Here is a 16,491-nt window from a genome sequence, read left to right on the forward strand (position 1 = left end):
AATGAATATTTTTTGAGGTCTCCCATACTAGTATTAACTAGGCCCAAGACCACTGGTGTTACAAGACCCGACAAGAGTATAATGAAGGATAACACTTCCTGTATCCACTTAATCACATATATGCAAATGCTATGTTGAAAAATGTTTACTTATAATGCAGGAAAAATCCGGTCAGATGTGATACAGAGACATAATGTCATTGCTTTAAGATTGTTACATCATCATGTATCACAATCATGAAAAACTACAAGAGGCAGCATTTCAAATAGAGCAACACAGCACAACAGAGACTCTTCAGGAAGGCCATAGAACATGTCAAAAATAGAAACTAACAACATTTACACACACTAATGTATGGTATACTGAGTCTCTGCACCATGTAAAAAACCACAGATTCTCCAATAAAATAGTTAAGATATTCCCAAAGTCATGATTAACATCTAACACAGTTGACAAGGTGGGAATGAGTATCAAAGATTCTTCCATAGCTTCAACTAAGAGGAAATAAGTCATTATCATTTTAAGCAGGAAAAACAATTTTATAGCTAATCATATACTGATATTTTTCTTTTAAATGAACCAAAAGGCATTGTGACATCAGCTTTTTGGCCAGAAGCAGAAAGCTAGACATTGGATTGATGCTCAGGCAAAAGTGAACAGTTTTTTCAATAAAGCCACAATTAATGTCTTAGAAACAGCACCAAATTACTGGATGTCAAAATGGCATCGAATGTACTGGATTCAATACACTCTTCTGCAAGACATACAGGAAAGTGACCGAAAGAACTGATAACTAAAGTGCATCTGCTGTAAGTATATTGACAAATCACAACCTCCTCTCCATGCTCAATGTAGATGCAATTCAGATAGCGACTGCTCTTTTTAACAGATGAAACAAAAAGCAAGTGATAACCAACTGAGATAAATGCTCTCTGGAAAGTAATTAAGTGATTCACAATTAGCCGTTGCAGGTATGTCAGCATGAACAGATGGAAATTTTAGCTTTAATATACTGTCAATAGTAAAAACAAAAGCCACTGTTTTAATTTTCCGCTGTAAAAGAGATCCGTAAACTAAGGCACCCTTGCAAGTTGTCAGGCCTTTTGTATTAGACACACATGACACGCGCAAAATATAATAAATATTCCAACCATTCTCCCTTATTTCAGATCTGCTATTAACTCTGAATAACAGGCACTGGATCAAACTCTCAATGGTTCCAAATGTTTGTCCCTCCTGCAGTGACATCTGCCCCCTGTGCTTCTACCTCTGATATACTTCACAGCTACATGCCACGGCATAAAACAATGCTGTGATTACTGACTTCATCCCAAAGCGAAGTGGCAATGTTGTTGAGAAAGGCTATTTTTACAGCATTCCTGGCTCAACCAAAATGAGAAAATACTGGAAATCTCTCAAGACATCATTGCCTTCTGAAACTTCCAATCTGATATTCTGAGCAAAAAAGTTTACGCAGGCCCCCAAGTCTTCCAGGTGCTTATCCAGAATTAACCTCCATGTCTTTAAAGAATCACAAAAGCACTAGAATTTCCTTACCCATATTTCTGAATGAAAAAGCACAACCAAAGCAGAGAATATAAAAAGTTCACTTGTGGATTTAAATAGTTCCAACTATAATTGATTGATTTAACATGATTTATAAGCAATTTCTCAAAAGATAAAATAAGGGAATAGTGTTTTACAATACTGGATTCAGTGACTCATATAAGCAAAAGGTGAAAATGAGAATGAGAAATGGACCAGGCCAATAAAAGCCAAAACTGTAATTTACAGCTTGACCAATATTATTTAGTTAGTTAGTGTTTCTTAACCAAACTAAATAAATAAAAAATCTCACTTATTGCAATGGTGTGGACAATTAGTGTGCAAATGCCTCTGATGGCACTGGTATTTTTACCAGTGTGCCACAGGAACCCACTGTGAGCTGGATTATATGACACGACAAACAGTAATAAGATCTGGCAGTCATTGCCATTTTGTGACATTAGTGACCCCCATCAAGCTGCTGCTGGTGGAGCAGTTCTGGTATCAGCCATGGTGGGAAACTTCAGAAAGAAGCATTGAATTGTCACAGTAAAGTTTAAGGGGGGCAAACAAGAATGCAAGAGAATAAGCTGAGCAGGGTTTAGACAATACATAGGCTAGGTTTCAAGAGAGACAAGAAGAGATCTGGCAATTTGGAAGTTTGTTAAAATTCCATCTCTTCTGCATTTACTGGATGCAATACAAGTCAATGAGTGATCTTGAATTGCACACAGTTGGACAGAAAAGAATGCCAAGACTGAAAGAATGGAATGAATGTGCAAGGAGAGAGCAGATGTAAAGACAGACAAGGAGAGACTGCAAGTCATATACAAAAAGCAAGGAAGCTATTTTGAATTAAAAAATGGATTAGTCAAAAAAAAGAATAATGGATAATAGATAATTCAACAAAGATCACCAAGGAGAGGAAAACAGGCATCTGGAATTCAAATAAAAAGACATGATTTTAAAAGTAAACAAAAAGCCAATAGAAATTAAAGTATATACTCAATTAATTTGTTTAGGGTATACTAATAGATGGTGCAGAAGCAAATGTAACTGAAATGTAGAATATAATTTAAACCATGCTAAATTTCAGCATGTAAAGTATACTGTGTCATTTGGAACAGCTCTGTAAGAATACATGCAGACTTGGCTATGCAAGGTGCTGAATTCCTTTAACTTCCTAAATAGCTACATAGATAGTGATCATCATCTAGTACCGTGGTCACCAACCAGTAGATCGCGATCTACAGGTAGATCTCAGGGGCTCTAAGAGTAGCTCTTGAGCCCTCTCTGAACTGCACACCTGCACAGTACATTTACATTAGATTTCCTCATGTAATGTAGGCGGGGCTTCAAGGAAGGGGCGGGACGGTAGATCTTCGCCTGTTCTGAGACTTAAAAAGTGATCTTGGGTGTAAAAAGGTTGGAGACCACTGGGCTCTCTGTTTATCATGTCATCACAGATGTTTTCATGTGACGCTTACTAGTTACATAGCCAAATATTTTCCTGCCATGAGCTCTCTCTCTCTCTCCCTCTCTCTCTCTCTTTCTATAGGAATACTTAGAAGTGCAACACGTTATTGTAGCCACACTGTACTATTTCCAATGGAAGTGTTGCGAGGTGATATTTAAACTCACATCTTGACTTTACATGTAACAGTATGATCAGACAAATTACTTGTAGACGACTATGTTCAATTGGGCTGGCAGGAGAAATGGTGCAGGTGGGACACTGCTCTAAATGGAAGAGGAATCAAAGGTCAAAAAGTGGGGAAAGAAGCATTAACAAAGAGTGAATAAAACTTCTCCGTTCTTCAGGTCTAGTTTACTGTGGCTTCTTTTCCCCCAAACTATTAAAAAGGTTTCCAGGACGAATGAGACAGAGGAAGGAAAAGAGGTATTCCTTAGATAAGTGTAGTGGTCAGGTTAGATACTAGAATTACAATCACTTTCTGATCCATTGAGAGAAAGTGCTTTCTTTTATTTTCAAACGTGTACAGGGAATATACATACACAGTGAACCCAGCTACATGCACCTTACATAGGCTGAAGCCTTCAAAGGGGTTTTGCTTTTAAAAGGCACAAGGGAGAGTGAAGTCCCTGTAGCAAGATAACTTGATCAGAAAATTCTGTCTCAGATGATACATTAGGTACCAATGAACTCTGCCCCCAAATCAGGAAAGCACCTGTTTAACTTAACACTGACTTCAATTGGCCCTAAGGTTTAAGAGTTTTCCTGGGTTGGGAGCTAAGTTTTGCTGTCTGTTTAGTTCTGCCCCTCGCCACCATATAGTACATGTTTAGGAGTAAGTCTTCATATATAAAAAAAAAATGTCCCGCAGGATAACAGAATGATGTAATGACCTCATCAGCATCCACTGGGGGCCCTTCCCCCCAAACCCCATCCCTTGAGTCAAGCCCCACTAACTCCCAGCCCAGCCCTCCCTAGCAGCCACGTGACAAGCTGAGGCTGCCGCTCTGTGGCCTTAGCCTTCCCCAGCAACCAGGAGAAGGGCCAGGGCTGCTGTGGGCTCAGCCTGGCCAGGCCTGCTGCATCATGGCTGCAGCCTTCTCTGGCAGCCAGGGGCAGGGCTGGGTGTTGGCGTGCTGCAGCCTCAGCCCAGCTTTCCCCAGCTGGGAAAAATGTGATCAAATTTCCCCAGCCCGGCAGGGCTGCTATGCTGGGGAGGGATCGGGCAGGCATGGGGGGGGAAGGGGCTGGCAGGGTGCAGCGGGCTGGGTGTTCTGTGGGAGTGGTTGGGTATGGGGAGGAAAAGGACTGTGGCAGGCACAGGGAAGGGTTGGCAGGGTGCAGCATTTGAGGGGGAGGCACTGCAGGGACCAGACATGAGGAGAGGTTGTTGGGGCAGAGCGGGCAGGCAGGTGCTGCAGGCATCGGGCATGGGGAAGGCCCTCTGCCCCTCACCAGCCCCTCTCCATGCTTGGCTCCTGAAGCACCCCCCAACCGCTTTGTCCCCTCTCCCTCCCCGTGTACAGGCCTTGAAGCTCCCCCACACACACTTGCTGCACCCTGCCAGCCCTATGCCATGCCTTCCAGTCCCTGCTTGCCCACTGAGGAGTACTGAGTGCAGACCAGGGTGACCAAGTCCAGCCCACAGAGCATGATTGGCAGGTTTAAACAAAATATGTTTTCATTTTACTGTATTAAGTTGAAAGCAAATTAAATGTTCATGTCTCACCGCCTCCACTTCTGCAGGGTCATACCACACATTAATATATGGATGCTGTAAGGCTTCATCCACTGATATCCGTTTGGCTGGGTCAATCACCAACATCTTTGACAAAAGGTCCCTGGCTTGGCTGGCTAGAGCAATGAAACCAGAGGAACAGTGTCAATACAAATTCACTATATGTGGAAATTGGTTCTTCATTTGCATAGTTTTCTGCTACTCCTCCATATGGCACGATACCAAATTTGCATAGAAGATGAATAAAGAGCCAGGACAAGACATGCACACTATATAAGTCTCAAAATGAGCCCAAAATGAATTTTTTTGTGGGACAGGATTGGTTTTGATCCAATTTCAACTCAGAATTCCTGCGGAAAAAAAGCTTTGAAATAGTTAAAATGTTTTGTTTTTCCATTGACATCAAACATTGTGGTTTTCCAGTTAAAGAGGAACTTGTAATGTTATTTTAAAATATTTTAAAAATAAAGAGGGTTGAAATTGAAATAAAACTGACCCTTTTCAAGGGAAGTCCTAGAAAGTAAAAACTCCTTGTTCAGCAATAAGAATGCACTCATTGGTAAGACTGGTGACTAAACCTGTGTCCAAATCCTGATTCTCTCATTCATCTAAGTAGTGCTGAAACCAGTGGGCAATATCATCAGCTGGCATAAATAAGCTGCATTTGCACTTGCGTTTGACTTCTATGGAGCTATCCCAAATTACACTGACAAAGGATACGGCCCATTACACTTAGTCTTACTTGTCAAGAAAGTTGGAATAAGTCTACTATGATGTCATCACACAGTCGAACAAGGTAGGTGAACTTTCAGCAAAAAATTAACACTCTCTGAATTCTCTTCCCGTGATAACTAACTGGTTTATAGCATAAGGCCTAAATGGACACATCTGTAGCAGTTGCTATGGGATTTACTATTCAGAGTCCCTGTATAAAAATTTGTTGGTGATGATATTGGCAAATGGAATATGAAATTCTGTCAAGGAAGCAAAGTAACCCTCTATTCATTCTGACAGGAACTTGGATAATCATCCTGTGGAAGTTCATGTTGACATCTGATTGGGCAAGTATCCAACAACAACAACAAAAACCCTCTAGGACCATATTATAGTCTATAAGAGGTACAAGCCAAAACCTCTAATCGGGGATCAGAGCCTACAGTATTCTGGATTCATAGAAAATATGCTGTTAATCATATGCAACCTGCAACCTGTTTTATCTTGGTATTGTTTTTTCCCCACTATCAATAATTTGTACCATAAATTCATTGCAATCTTTAACAGATTAACCAGATCACTAACTACTAATAGTATTCTCATGTAATATAAAAATGCTTTCTTGCTTGACATGTTTGCTGTGGACCTTAAAAAACATAAAACAAAGAAAAAAAGATCAGTAACTACAAAAACCACATTCTCTTACTAAATGTATGTTATGTACCCCAGTACACACACACTACTAAACATTGACATCAAATTGACTAGATAACATTATTTATTATACTTTTTTGAAAGTCATGTGGATTTGGGACACAAAATTAGAATCTTTTTAAAAGAGAAGGAACCAAACAAGAAATAATCTTAAAAACCTTCATTCTGTGCTTAAATAAGTGTGCTTTCTTTATCCAGGAGTTAGTATGTTAACACAGTTTCTCTATGCATCACCTTTAAAGGCAATGAAAGACACCCCCTTCCTCTATTTATTTTCATTGTAGGAGGAGTACAGAACAGAACTCGGTACTTCCAAAAGCATTTACTCAGACCTTTCCCTTTACTCTCAGATCTCAGACAACAGCTTTGATATGAAACACTTGTTAACTGGAAGAGTGTTCTTGGTAATGAAATGACATGCAAGTTGCAGGTGATAAAGAAACATTATGTGTCACTTCAGCAAGCTACCAGAGGAACCCATGTGCTCAAAATGAGGCACACTGGAAATCTGAAAAGGTTCCAGGGTTGTAACTGGAAAGCTTTTTTATATTCAATACACATTACTCGTGGTTTCTTACTGAAGGTCAACATCCAGTGCAAATTACTCATGGCTTCAATTTATGACAAAAGCATTATTTGCCATTGTATATATTGTGCAATGGAAATCTGTAGCTCTCCTCACACTGTAATTAACATATTCTGCTTCACATACCAAAACCAAGTTACTTCCTTTTTCATAGTCCTCAAATCACTTACAGGCAGATATTTAACTGCAACCACATCAAGAGCAATTTTTCTTAATGGAATTTATAGTTTTATTTTATTTAGTAAAGACACCCTCACTGTTGGAGCCAGGGCTCTGGCTGCATCGACAGGTCTTTGTTTACAACAAATGAAGATTTAATGCCACTTTGAGCTCTTCAGAGACAACACCGTAGGCTCCATTATGTCAGAATAAAATTATTAAGAACTCAGGATGTCCAAACGTGCTATCATAGTGCACAGCTGAACAGAATGAGAGTCATGCCTCTGACATGCTTGACATATTAATAATGACAATATATGTATACAGGGTCTGTCTGCCCTAGCACCTGATTTCCCTCAAAATCATATTTACAACTAGCTCTTCAGTTGATAAAATGCAAATATCTTGGTACTTACATCACTTGAATCCAATCTGATAATATAAATTCCAAGATGTTCTCAGGAAAACAACTGGCTATAACATTTTTACTTTTTCTTTACCCCACCACTTGCAGATCTCAAACACTTTACTTTGTATTTTCTTCACATCAAAGAGCTCAGTGTCCAATACACACTTGGATGGAGCCTAACTATGCAGAAATTAAAAGTACTTCCCATACAAAATAGTGACCTACTGTATAAAGTACATTAAAAATCAATTCACTTACTGGAGAAAAAAATCATTTTTGAATTGCACTTGCTTATACATGCCCCATGCTCCCTCCTTGGACATACCTTTGAGTTTGTTGTGTTCTGAGTCGGCTGGAAAGAGAGAATCTGGGAAAAGTTTTGGGAAAGTGAGACCAGCATACTTAGGTCGGTTTTCAACGTAGTTTCGCACTGTGGGTTGTAGCTTCTTCATGAATTCTGGGCATGGTGTTCCCAGCTGCTCAATTACTTTATTCCACTGGTCAATATCTGAGGAGAGGTAAGTTAAGGGAAAAATTGTGCAGCCTACTTGTTTTTTGTTTGTTTGGTTGGTTTTTAGCAACCCATACACATGTTTAATTCCCTCCCAAGATACTTCTTGGTCAGTGTCTTGGTTCATTATCATGACTTGATGCCATAATGGGTGAGACATTTATGGCATAGAGTTTAATGGTGGACAGCGCACATAAAGATTAGTAATAATAGATGGACACCTCACAAGATAAAACTTTCTCCATCTTGGCCATGGATGCTAGTCTATTTTAATTTTTAAATCCTAGCTTTATGGCTACCTTGTCTTACTCCTGTATAATCCCATAGATATCAGAAGGGGTGCATGAGTGTCACAAATTTTATTTGTTCAGCTGAGCATATCAATTAGAGCTGGCACACTGTGTAGAGCAGAATTTAGTGGGGTTAAATAGTGTGATCAGAGTTCTGCAAGGGGTGAAAGTTAGCCCTATCTTGTTTTTTTCATGAGTGATCAATAATTTGTGAAGGCCATTTTATTTGCGAATAGAGACGTGATGAAAAGACATTTTTGTCAGAAGTTCCTGAAGGTGCATACATGAATGGAAATGCTGCATACTTTTGTCTTTATTCTTCCCTCGTTAACATTATAAGAACAACAAAAGCTATTTGGTAACTTCTTGTAAACATGTAAGGTGTTTTCTTGGTTGTTCACCATTTCTTCTAACAAATGTTTTCTTTTGGTACATGATGCACCAGTTTCACAAAAATATTTCTCTTTTGTTTTCCTCAAACATATGACTAACAAGAAGCAGTTGGTATGCCTTCATCATGAATGCTAGCTTCCACATGCTTTCATTCTAAGCCATGAAACTCTCTCACTTATTGTAGGATTTCAGTGGGCAATTCTTTTAGCCTTTTTGAAGTACCAATAAGCATATCTGATGACATGTTCCAAATTAGCCCTACGTCAATTGATTGATCAAGCATATGCCTTTAAAGCCAGTACAAATCCCACACACCCTCATCACAGACGCTGCAGTCATTAAATCTGAAATGAAATATTTTGAAAATAATGGAAAAAATATTTCAGTTGATCCAATTTGGATTTGTTAATACAATTTTTATTGAGTCATGATGGAAAAAATATTTTTTTTGACATTTCATTTCAATTATTCATTTTGAAAAATGTTTCCTACACTGCTCGAAACAATGCAATATACGGGCTCATGAGACAGAGAGGGTAGGCATTAGTGCCTAGTCATTAGAACAAGAGAATAGGAGTCAAAATATAAGTTCTTCATCCATTCTTGCAAAGCGTTACTTCAACCCACTTCAGTTTTTTGTTCTTCAATTTACTCCTCTGTAAAATGATTATTGGAGCATAGTGAGGCTTAATTTTTGTTTAAAAGAACTTAAAACAAAAAACTGAGATCCTCATATGAAAGGGACTTTTTACATATAAGCACTATGTATTATTTTATGTAATAAAGAATTTTAATATTTAATTTTTATATCCTTGAGAATGTAATTATTAGAAACTGTTTTTGTAGAGACATTAATAAAATAGAGGTTGAACCTCTAGATTGGCACCTCGGGACCTGACCGGTGCTTAACCAGAAAATGTGACCGACTACGAGAAGTCAATATTGTCTAGCTGCATTACCAACACTTTCGCTGCCTGCTGGGATGTTAAAATACAGCACAGAACAGAGAGAGCCAGGACAGGTGGCTGTAAACAAACATTATGGGACCATGGGAAACTTGGCCACGCCATGATAAGTGGACATCCAGCTAACTAAAGTCAAGCCAGACCACAGATGTTCCCGGACCAGAGAGCGCCAGATTAGTTTAACCAGTAGTTAGTATGCAAATATTGCAGAACTTCATGGTTTCACAAGGAACCCCCTTAAAGAGCTGCTGATGGTTCATGAATTATTTGGGAAATGGACATGAATAGGATTTTTGTTCCTTAAGATTTCCTTCTGATTGTGCTGAATAAATATATGATTTGTGTCATCAGATTTCAAAGGAGGCATCGACAGCAGGAACAGATGAATTCTGCTAAACAAAGAAGCTCCTTCTATATAAAAATTCCCTAGCAATAAAAGACTGGGAAAGAAAAGTACAGACAAAGAATGGGCTAAATTGCTGCTTTGCCTTACTCACACCAGTTTGTCATGTATGTATTAAACTTAATGGGACTACTCAAGTGAGTAAAATAAACAGAATTTGCCTAACCATAACCACTGAGAAGTTTAAGCTTATTTTTAGGTTGAAGACTGTTGTAATGAAGTCTTTGCTCTGACCCACGGGTGGACATTCACTTTAAAGTATTAAGGCACAGTCTTAGTCCACAGTATTAAGGTCAATGACAAAGTTGGCATCAAGAGAGGCAGTTGCAGAGCCTTATTGCTTTCCCCAATAGCTTGGAGGCATGTATTTTAGTTCTGTTCACATGCACTTATTTTGTCCATTATTACTTTCCAAAGTCAAATACAAGCCATTCCGGTGTCTGGTTTCACAGGTCAGATTTATCCATGATGACATTTCTGGTGTGATTCCATTGATATAAATGGTTTTACACCAAGTAAAACATTTTCATCTGAGATACATTTCTACCCTGATGATCAGAGATTATTGACAAATACCCATATAGCAAATAGGACACACGTAAAGCACAGACGAGTGTTGTGGTAACACAGCATCTAGCTATTCAGAGCTTGGAAAATCTACATGCCTGCTTGGCACTGAGGAGGCAATAAACTTTCCCTGGCTAGTGGCAGAAACAACATCATCAAGGCTGCAAAAGATAAGCCTTAATTTAAAACACAAACCAGAGATGATGTGAATGGTGGATAGGTTGCATACTGACTGGTAAATAGAAGTAAGTAATTTAAGTGACATTTCTGTTATATATCCATAGAAATTAGGTGAATAGTGTGACATCAGGAATACGGCCTTAAGCAGGCTTAAGATGAAGCAGTTTCCCCCTAGGTTTAGTAAGGAAGAGTGATTTGCATTAGCTTTGGTGATTAGAGAGCAGATAATGATTCATCTTTTAGCATAAATGCAGGGCCAGATGTGTACATGAAATTGTGTTTCAGTTGACATGAATTATGTCTCCTTGTTTTCTGGCAGTAGATCAAAGCTTTGGATAGACTCTTCTTTTGTTGTATGGTGTCTCGAGGCACAAACAATAAATTAGATCAGAGGTTCTCAAACTGTGGTCCATGGACTCCATTCAGGTGGTCCACAGACAGTTCCCTCTAATTTTCATGAGTGGGTGGCCACACACGAGAGAATGATGGGCTGCCCATCGTTCAGTTCAGGCATGGCTCCATTAATTAGGTGCTTTAGACCCTGGAGAATTTGTACATGTAAGGTGAAGGAAGATGGGTGAGCTGGGGAAAATAGGAAGTATACGGGGGGCAGCAGGGAAGAGGGGGTGGGGGAAAACTTGTAATGTGCAGGACTGCAGTTGCCAGAGAAAAAGGTAACTTTTCTCTACTCTAGGGCTACAGCTGCTGGAGAGAGACAGCCTTCTTTCTCAGCCTCAGCTCTCTGGCTGCTGTGGTGGGGGAGAGACCCCTACCAATATTAAAATAAGTTGTGTGCTTTTAGTTGTAGAACAAAATATTAATTAAGTTTTTTTTTAATATATCGCTTTATCCAAAGTGCTTTACAATACTTAGCTAATGATACAAGCAATATTTGGAAAGATCATGAAATGGTCTGCAGAGACCCTCAGCAACTTTCAAGTAGTCAATGAAAAACATTTTTAGAACTACTAAATTATATGTTGGGTAAGAAATGTAGTCATTCAAGAGGACAATTCATGATCAGATGGCATGCTGTTTGTCATTACACTATGCAGAAGCACGATGGGAAAACAAGTATTACCTAAGAGTAAAGGTGTAAGTTGAACCATCCATGGCCACAATGTATCCTGCTATAATGATGTAAAATCTCTCAGTTCCTATGGTTGTTTTGAAGTATGTATGAGAGCTGATTCACACAGGCTAGGCCAGAGGTGGGCAATAATTTTTGATCGGGTGCCACTCCAATAAGTTGGTACGGGCCACATTCGTCCATGATATTAATGGAGGAGGTGCAAGGTCTGGGATGGAGGTTGGGGGAAAAAGGGAGTTTGGGGTAGTAGAATGGAGTGCAGGAGGTTGTATGAGGTATGCCAGGGAGCTTGGGTGAAGGGGGGATTGTGAATGGAGAGTACGAGGGGGTGCTGGGGTTTAAGCTGTAACCTAGGGAAGAATGGTGTTTTGACATGGGGTAGGAGATTGGGGTGCAAGGTCTGGGAGAGGGTATCAGCGCAGAAGTAGGGTTTGCAAAGGGTTTGGGTTACATGGGGTAGAAGTGCGGGAGATGGCTGGGGGAAGAGACGTGTGGGGTGCCTGAAGTTAGGCAACTCCCAGCCAGCAGCCCTGCAGACGCCTCAGCTAGGCTCCCTGCTTTGCATGTCACCACAGGCCCTAAAAGCAGCTGGATGCAAGAGCCTCTGACTGTCATACCTAGTTGCCAGGGAAACAGCCAGCCAGAAGCAGATGATTGGAAACTAGCATTGTCCAGCTTTCACCGGTAATGATACAAAGGCAGAGTTGATCATTAAGTCCAATATCCGTAACGAGATAGTGGTGGAAAAAGTACCCAAAGAAGTTACTTAAGTAAAAGTATTGCTACTTTGAAATAAATGTAACACACACAATCACACTGTGTGTGTGTACATGTGTGTGAACACGCGTATGTACATATATGTATGTGTGTGTATATATTATCCCCCCATCCTTTAGTCATTTATTTTCCAAGCTGAAAAGTCCCAGTCTTGTTAATCTTTCCTCATATGGAAGCTGTTCCTTACCCCTAATCATTTCTGTTGTCCTTTCTGTACCTTTTCCAAATCCAATACATCTTTTTGTAGATGGGGTGACCAGATCTGCCTACAGTATTCAAGACGTGGACGTAACATGAGTTTAACTGGTTGGCAAGATGGAAACAAGACATTATTGGGTTTTGTGTATGTAGTTAAGATATCAATTCAAAAAGTATTTGGCCAAGGTTTCAAAGGCAGAACTTCAGATCCTCAAAGGTTCTTCTGGCTATTTCAAGCAAGATGTCATAATTGCACACAAACTTTGTTAAAATAGTGACCATTCAGAAGTATATGTGTGCATGCATGCTTTCACATTGGTCTCCTCCCTAAGAGTAGCGGGGTTGGCGGGGGCAGGGGCTACCAAACCTGTCACTTGGCTTTCAGCATTCTGACAATCTTACAGCTGAATATAGATAGGATCATGATATTCTTTAGCAGCTAACCAACTATATGATCATGAATGTTTTAATGCTTCAAGAAACATATTCCACGCAGGACTCTCAATTACAGATCAGGGTTGTCATATTACTGCTGCCACTCTCACCTACAGTTTGAACATTTACTTATGTGAAACTTGGACTTAACTTTCCAATACTTGGATAGTCTGAAAGGTGACGGTCTGAAATCCATCATCATCTTCTGGTATCTCAGACTTGCAAATTGTATAAAACTGATGATTACTCATCCTCATCCCATTTGACAATGGTCTGCTCCCTCCTGTTCCACATCCTGCAGTGATGTGCAGGTACCTCTATTCCACTCACATGCATGCTAGCCACATCACTGATTCTTCTGATGCAAAACAATACTTGATTTGGGAAATGTTGCCACTCTATCCTGGTCATCTAGTTTATCATGAAAAGCCTTAATTGCTGTAAGATGAATTGAGAAATAGTCCATCATTCTTGAGGCTTAAAAGACAGTGGAGGATATCAGGGAGAGGATCATTGCAGGGTGTAAGACTTTTCCCTGCACACCATGTGGAAAATTGATTTCATTTATACAAGTAATTATGGAAGGTGGAGTATCGTCTGCTGTGCAATAATGCATGTCTTGCTTGCTCTGACCAGTTAGTTTGTACACCTGGAACTACACACCATCAGATGAAGCTTCTCCAATTATGGATGAAAAATGTCACAGTAGCACTGGCAGAGAAGATCTAGTTTCCTCAGAAGAGTTACTTGAGAGCAGATTGACATTCACAGCAGATAAGGATACCACATCTTGGGTCATACAGCAGTGAACAGTATGACCTTGGCTTTGTCATCTGATTTTGCAGATAACTCTGTGGAGGAGTGGAATTGGTGGATAGGCATACATGAGTGTCTCATGTCATGGAATTAGGACCACATCTCAACTTCTGTTCTGGAGCAGAATCACTGGCATTTGCAGTTCTGTGTTGTAGTGAACAGATCTTTGGCTGGGGAACCTCGGAGAATGAAAAAGTGTGCCATCACGAGGCTGAGCTCTTATTTGTGTTCGTGTGAAGAGTGCCTGCTGAGAATGTCGGCAATAGGGTTCTAGCAGGAAAGAGGCTAAGATGTCTATGGAAAGTTGGATTCACCTGTTCCATAATTTGATGGTCTCTATGCCTATGGAGTGGAAGTGTGCTCCCCCTTGTCAGCTGATTAGAATGTGTCAAGATGCAAATCATATCTGACCGCAGTGAGTTCTAGAAGGTTGATATGTAGATGCATCGCCATTGAGGACGACCTGCCTTGTGCGGGTAGCATCTAAGTGTGCTCCCCACGCTATGAGGAAGGCATCTGTCATGAGTGTCATTGCCGGAGGGATTTGGGAATGTCAGCTTTTAGGGCTGCCCACACATGTGTTTTCCCTTTTTGTCCACCAGAGTTAACCCTCTTATAGAGACTGAATTTGTCCAATTTGTACACAGAGCTCAGCCTTCCCTGGAGACACCTCATGCTAAGTCTGGCTCAGCACACCACAGAGGTGATTGCTACCACGTGGCCTAGAAATTGTAGGCACACTCTGGTTTCTAACATGGGGCAAATGGGGTGTGTGATGCCTGCAGGGCTATCCTGGATACTAACTGTCTGTCCCTCTGGGATAGAAGAGGCAAATTCAGATAATCTGGCATAACTGTCAAATCAGGACTAATGGGAAGTTGGAGATTCAGAATTGCAAAACAGATGATGGTATAAACCTTCCTGCACAGGAGGCTGAGCCATTTGGAGTTCCTGTCCTGTAGTATGGATTTGGTGTTGGAGTTGTTTGACCCCGCCTCAGACACCAGGGAGTTGGGTTGAGGAAAGTGGTAGAATAAGAAATTCATGCCCTTGGCAGGATTTGTTCTCCACTAACCTCCCCTATTGCATCCACATACAAGGGGCTAGAAGATGCACAAGAGGAAATAGAGGATGACCCCGCTCCAGATAGAGTCAACTGAACACAACTCCCCTTCCTCCCTGGTGAATGTGGTGAAAAGCTTGCCTCTTCCTTGTCGCCCTCATAACTGTTGGAGAATATTAAGTGTTTTGTGGGAGATGGCTGAGTGATTCCGAGCCATTGGTGCCAAGGAGAAGCGATTTTGGCAGTGGGGCACTTGAGATGCATCAGAAATTGTGATGGTACCAAATGATGTGGCTCGGCAGATCTGTAAGGAGGGGCCAGACATTTAGGCACTTTGAGTTTAACAGCAGCAGGAGCTGACAGGCCCTGTTAGTCAGGGCCATTGTTGTTGCCTGCATGGTCGTCACGGTGCTGGTGCTCACAGTTTCTCAGGAGCTTGTTGGGGATGACGTTAACGAAGAGACCTGTATAGAGATAGGTCTCAACTCTATGTTTGAGGCTTGAGCACTTGGCGCACGGTGGGCAAGGGTGGGCCCGAGTGCTGCCTTAGGAGGATGTTGGAATCACTGGTAACCAGTTCACTTTTTACAGGGATTCCTATGAGGAACAGGCAAGGCTCTCTTCCTCTTCTCGTCAGAGGCTGGAAATCTAGGTCATTCTGACTATGAAGGAGAATATCAATGAGAGGGTTTGTGTGCGCCTGTATCCAAGGGAGGTTGAAGAGATTTCTCAATAAATATCCTCTTTAGGCATGGGTTCTGGTTTCAAAAAGCCTTGGCTTTAAGGTTATTGCAATGGAAGCGCTTGGCAGGAACGTGTGTCCCAAGGCATTTTACACCAAGGGAATGTCCATCAAAACACCGCATGCAGTCCTTGCAGAAGGCCCTCTTTTTAAAACCAGGGGAGCGTGCCATGTTGTAGAGCTACTTTTGAAGGAAGAGATTAGGAATGGGGAAAGATATATTTATTGTTTTTTGAACACTAGCAACTAGGTTTCCTAATAAAGGAAAGAAGTTGGATATATTTTTATTTAATTTATTCTAGTATTTTGTTTTAATTAGAGAAGAGGTGCAGCACTGCTCTGAGTTTTGTCTTTGTTGGGATATGTAAAAATTAATAGAGGTCTGGAATGATTATACATCAGTGGAAAAGGAGTCTAGCCAGAATAGACATTGCCCTTTAAACACGTTTCCTCCCAACCCTTTGTTTCTGTAGTCTTTGAAGACATATTAGGGTCCTGCCAAAACAGGCATTATCTTTTTTGATGTATAAATATGCTGTTTCCCTTCGTTCTTACAGCCTAGAAAAATAAATAAACACATAGCTGCTTTTTTTTGTTGTGTCTCTTACTATCACTTGCTCTGTAAAAAATATTTTCAGGGTTACTATGTAATTTCTGATTCAAAAAAGTTTGTAGTGTAAAAAATGTTAATTTAATTACAAATTTTATATAATAATATTCAT

The 16,491-nt window shown here is 40.4% G+C and overlaps 1 protein-coding gene across 5 annotated transcripts in view; it reads right to left on the reverse strand.

Annotated features, from left to right (window-relative positions):
• Positions 1–16,491, reverse strand: part of MAPK10 (mitogen-activated protein kinase 10) — a 261,308-nt gene that overhangs the window by 18,251 nt on the left and 226,566 nt on the right. For all 5 annotated transcript variants that reach the window (XM_075929539.1, XM_006115341.4, XM_006115340.4 and 2 more), the window contains exons 10-11: positions 7,665–7,847; positions 4,749–4,873 (exon numbers count right to left, since the gene is read on the reverse strand). In XM_075929539.1, coding sequence (XP_075785654.1) covers positions 4,749–4,873; positions 7,665–7,847 — 308 coding nt within the window. The remainder of the gene's footprint in view (positions 1–4,748; positions 4,874–7,664; positions 7,848–16,491) is intronic.

This window comes from Pelodiscus sinensis, chromosome 5 (assembly GCF_049634645.1).
Source record: "Pelodiscus sinensis isolate JC-2024 chromosome 5, ASM4963464v1, whole genome shotgun sequence".
In the NCBI taxonomy this organism is placed as follows: domain Eukaryota; kingdom Metazoa; phylum Chordata; order Testudines; family Trionychidae; genus Pelodiscus; species Pelodiscus sinensis.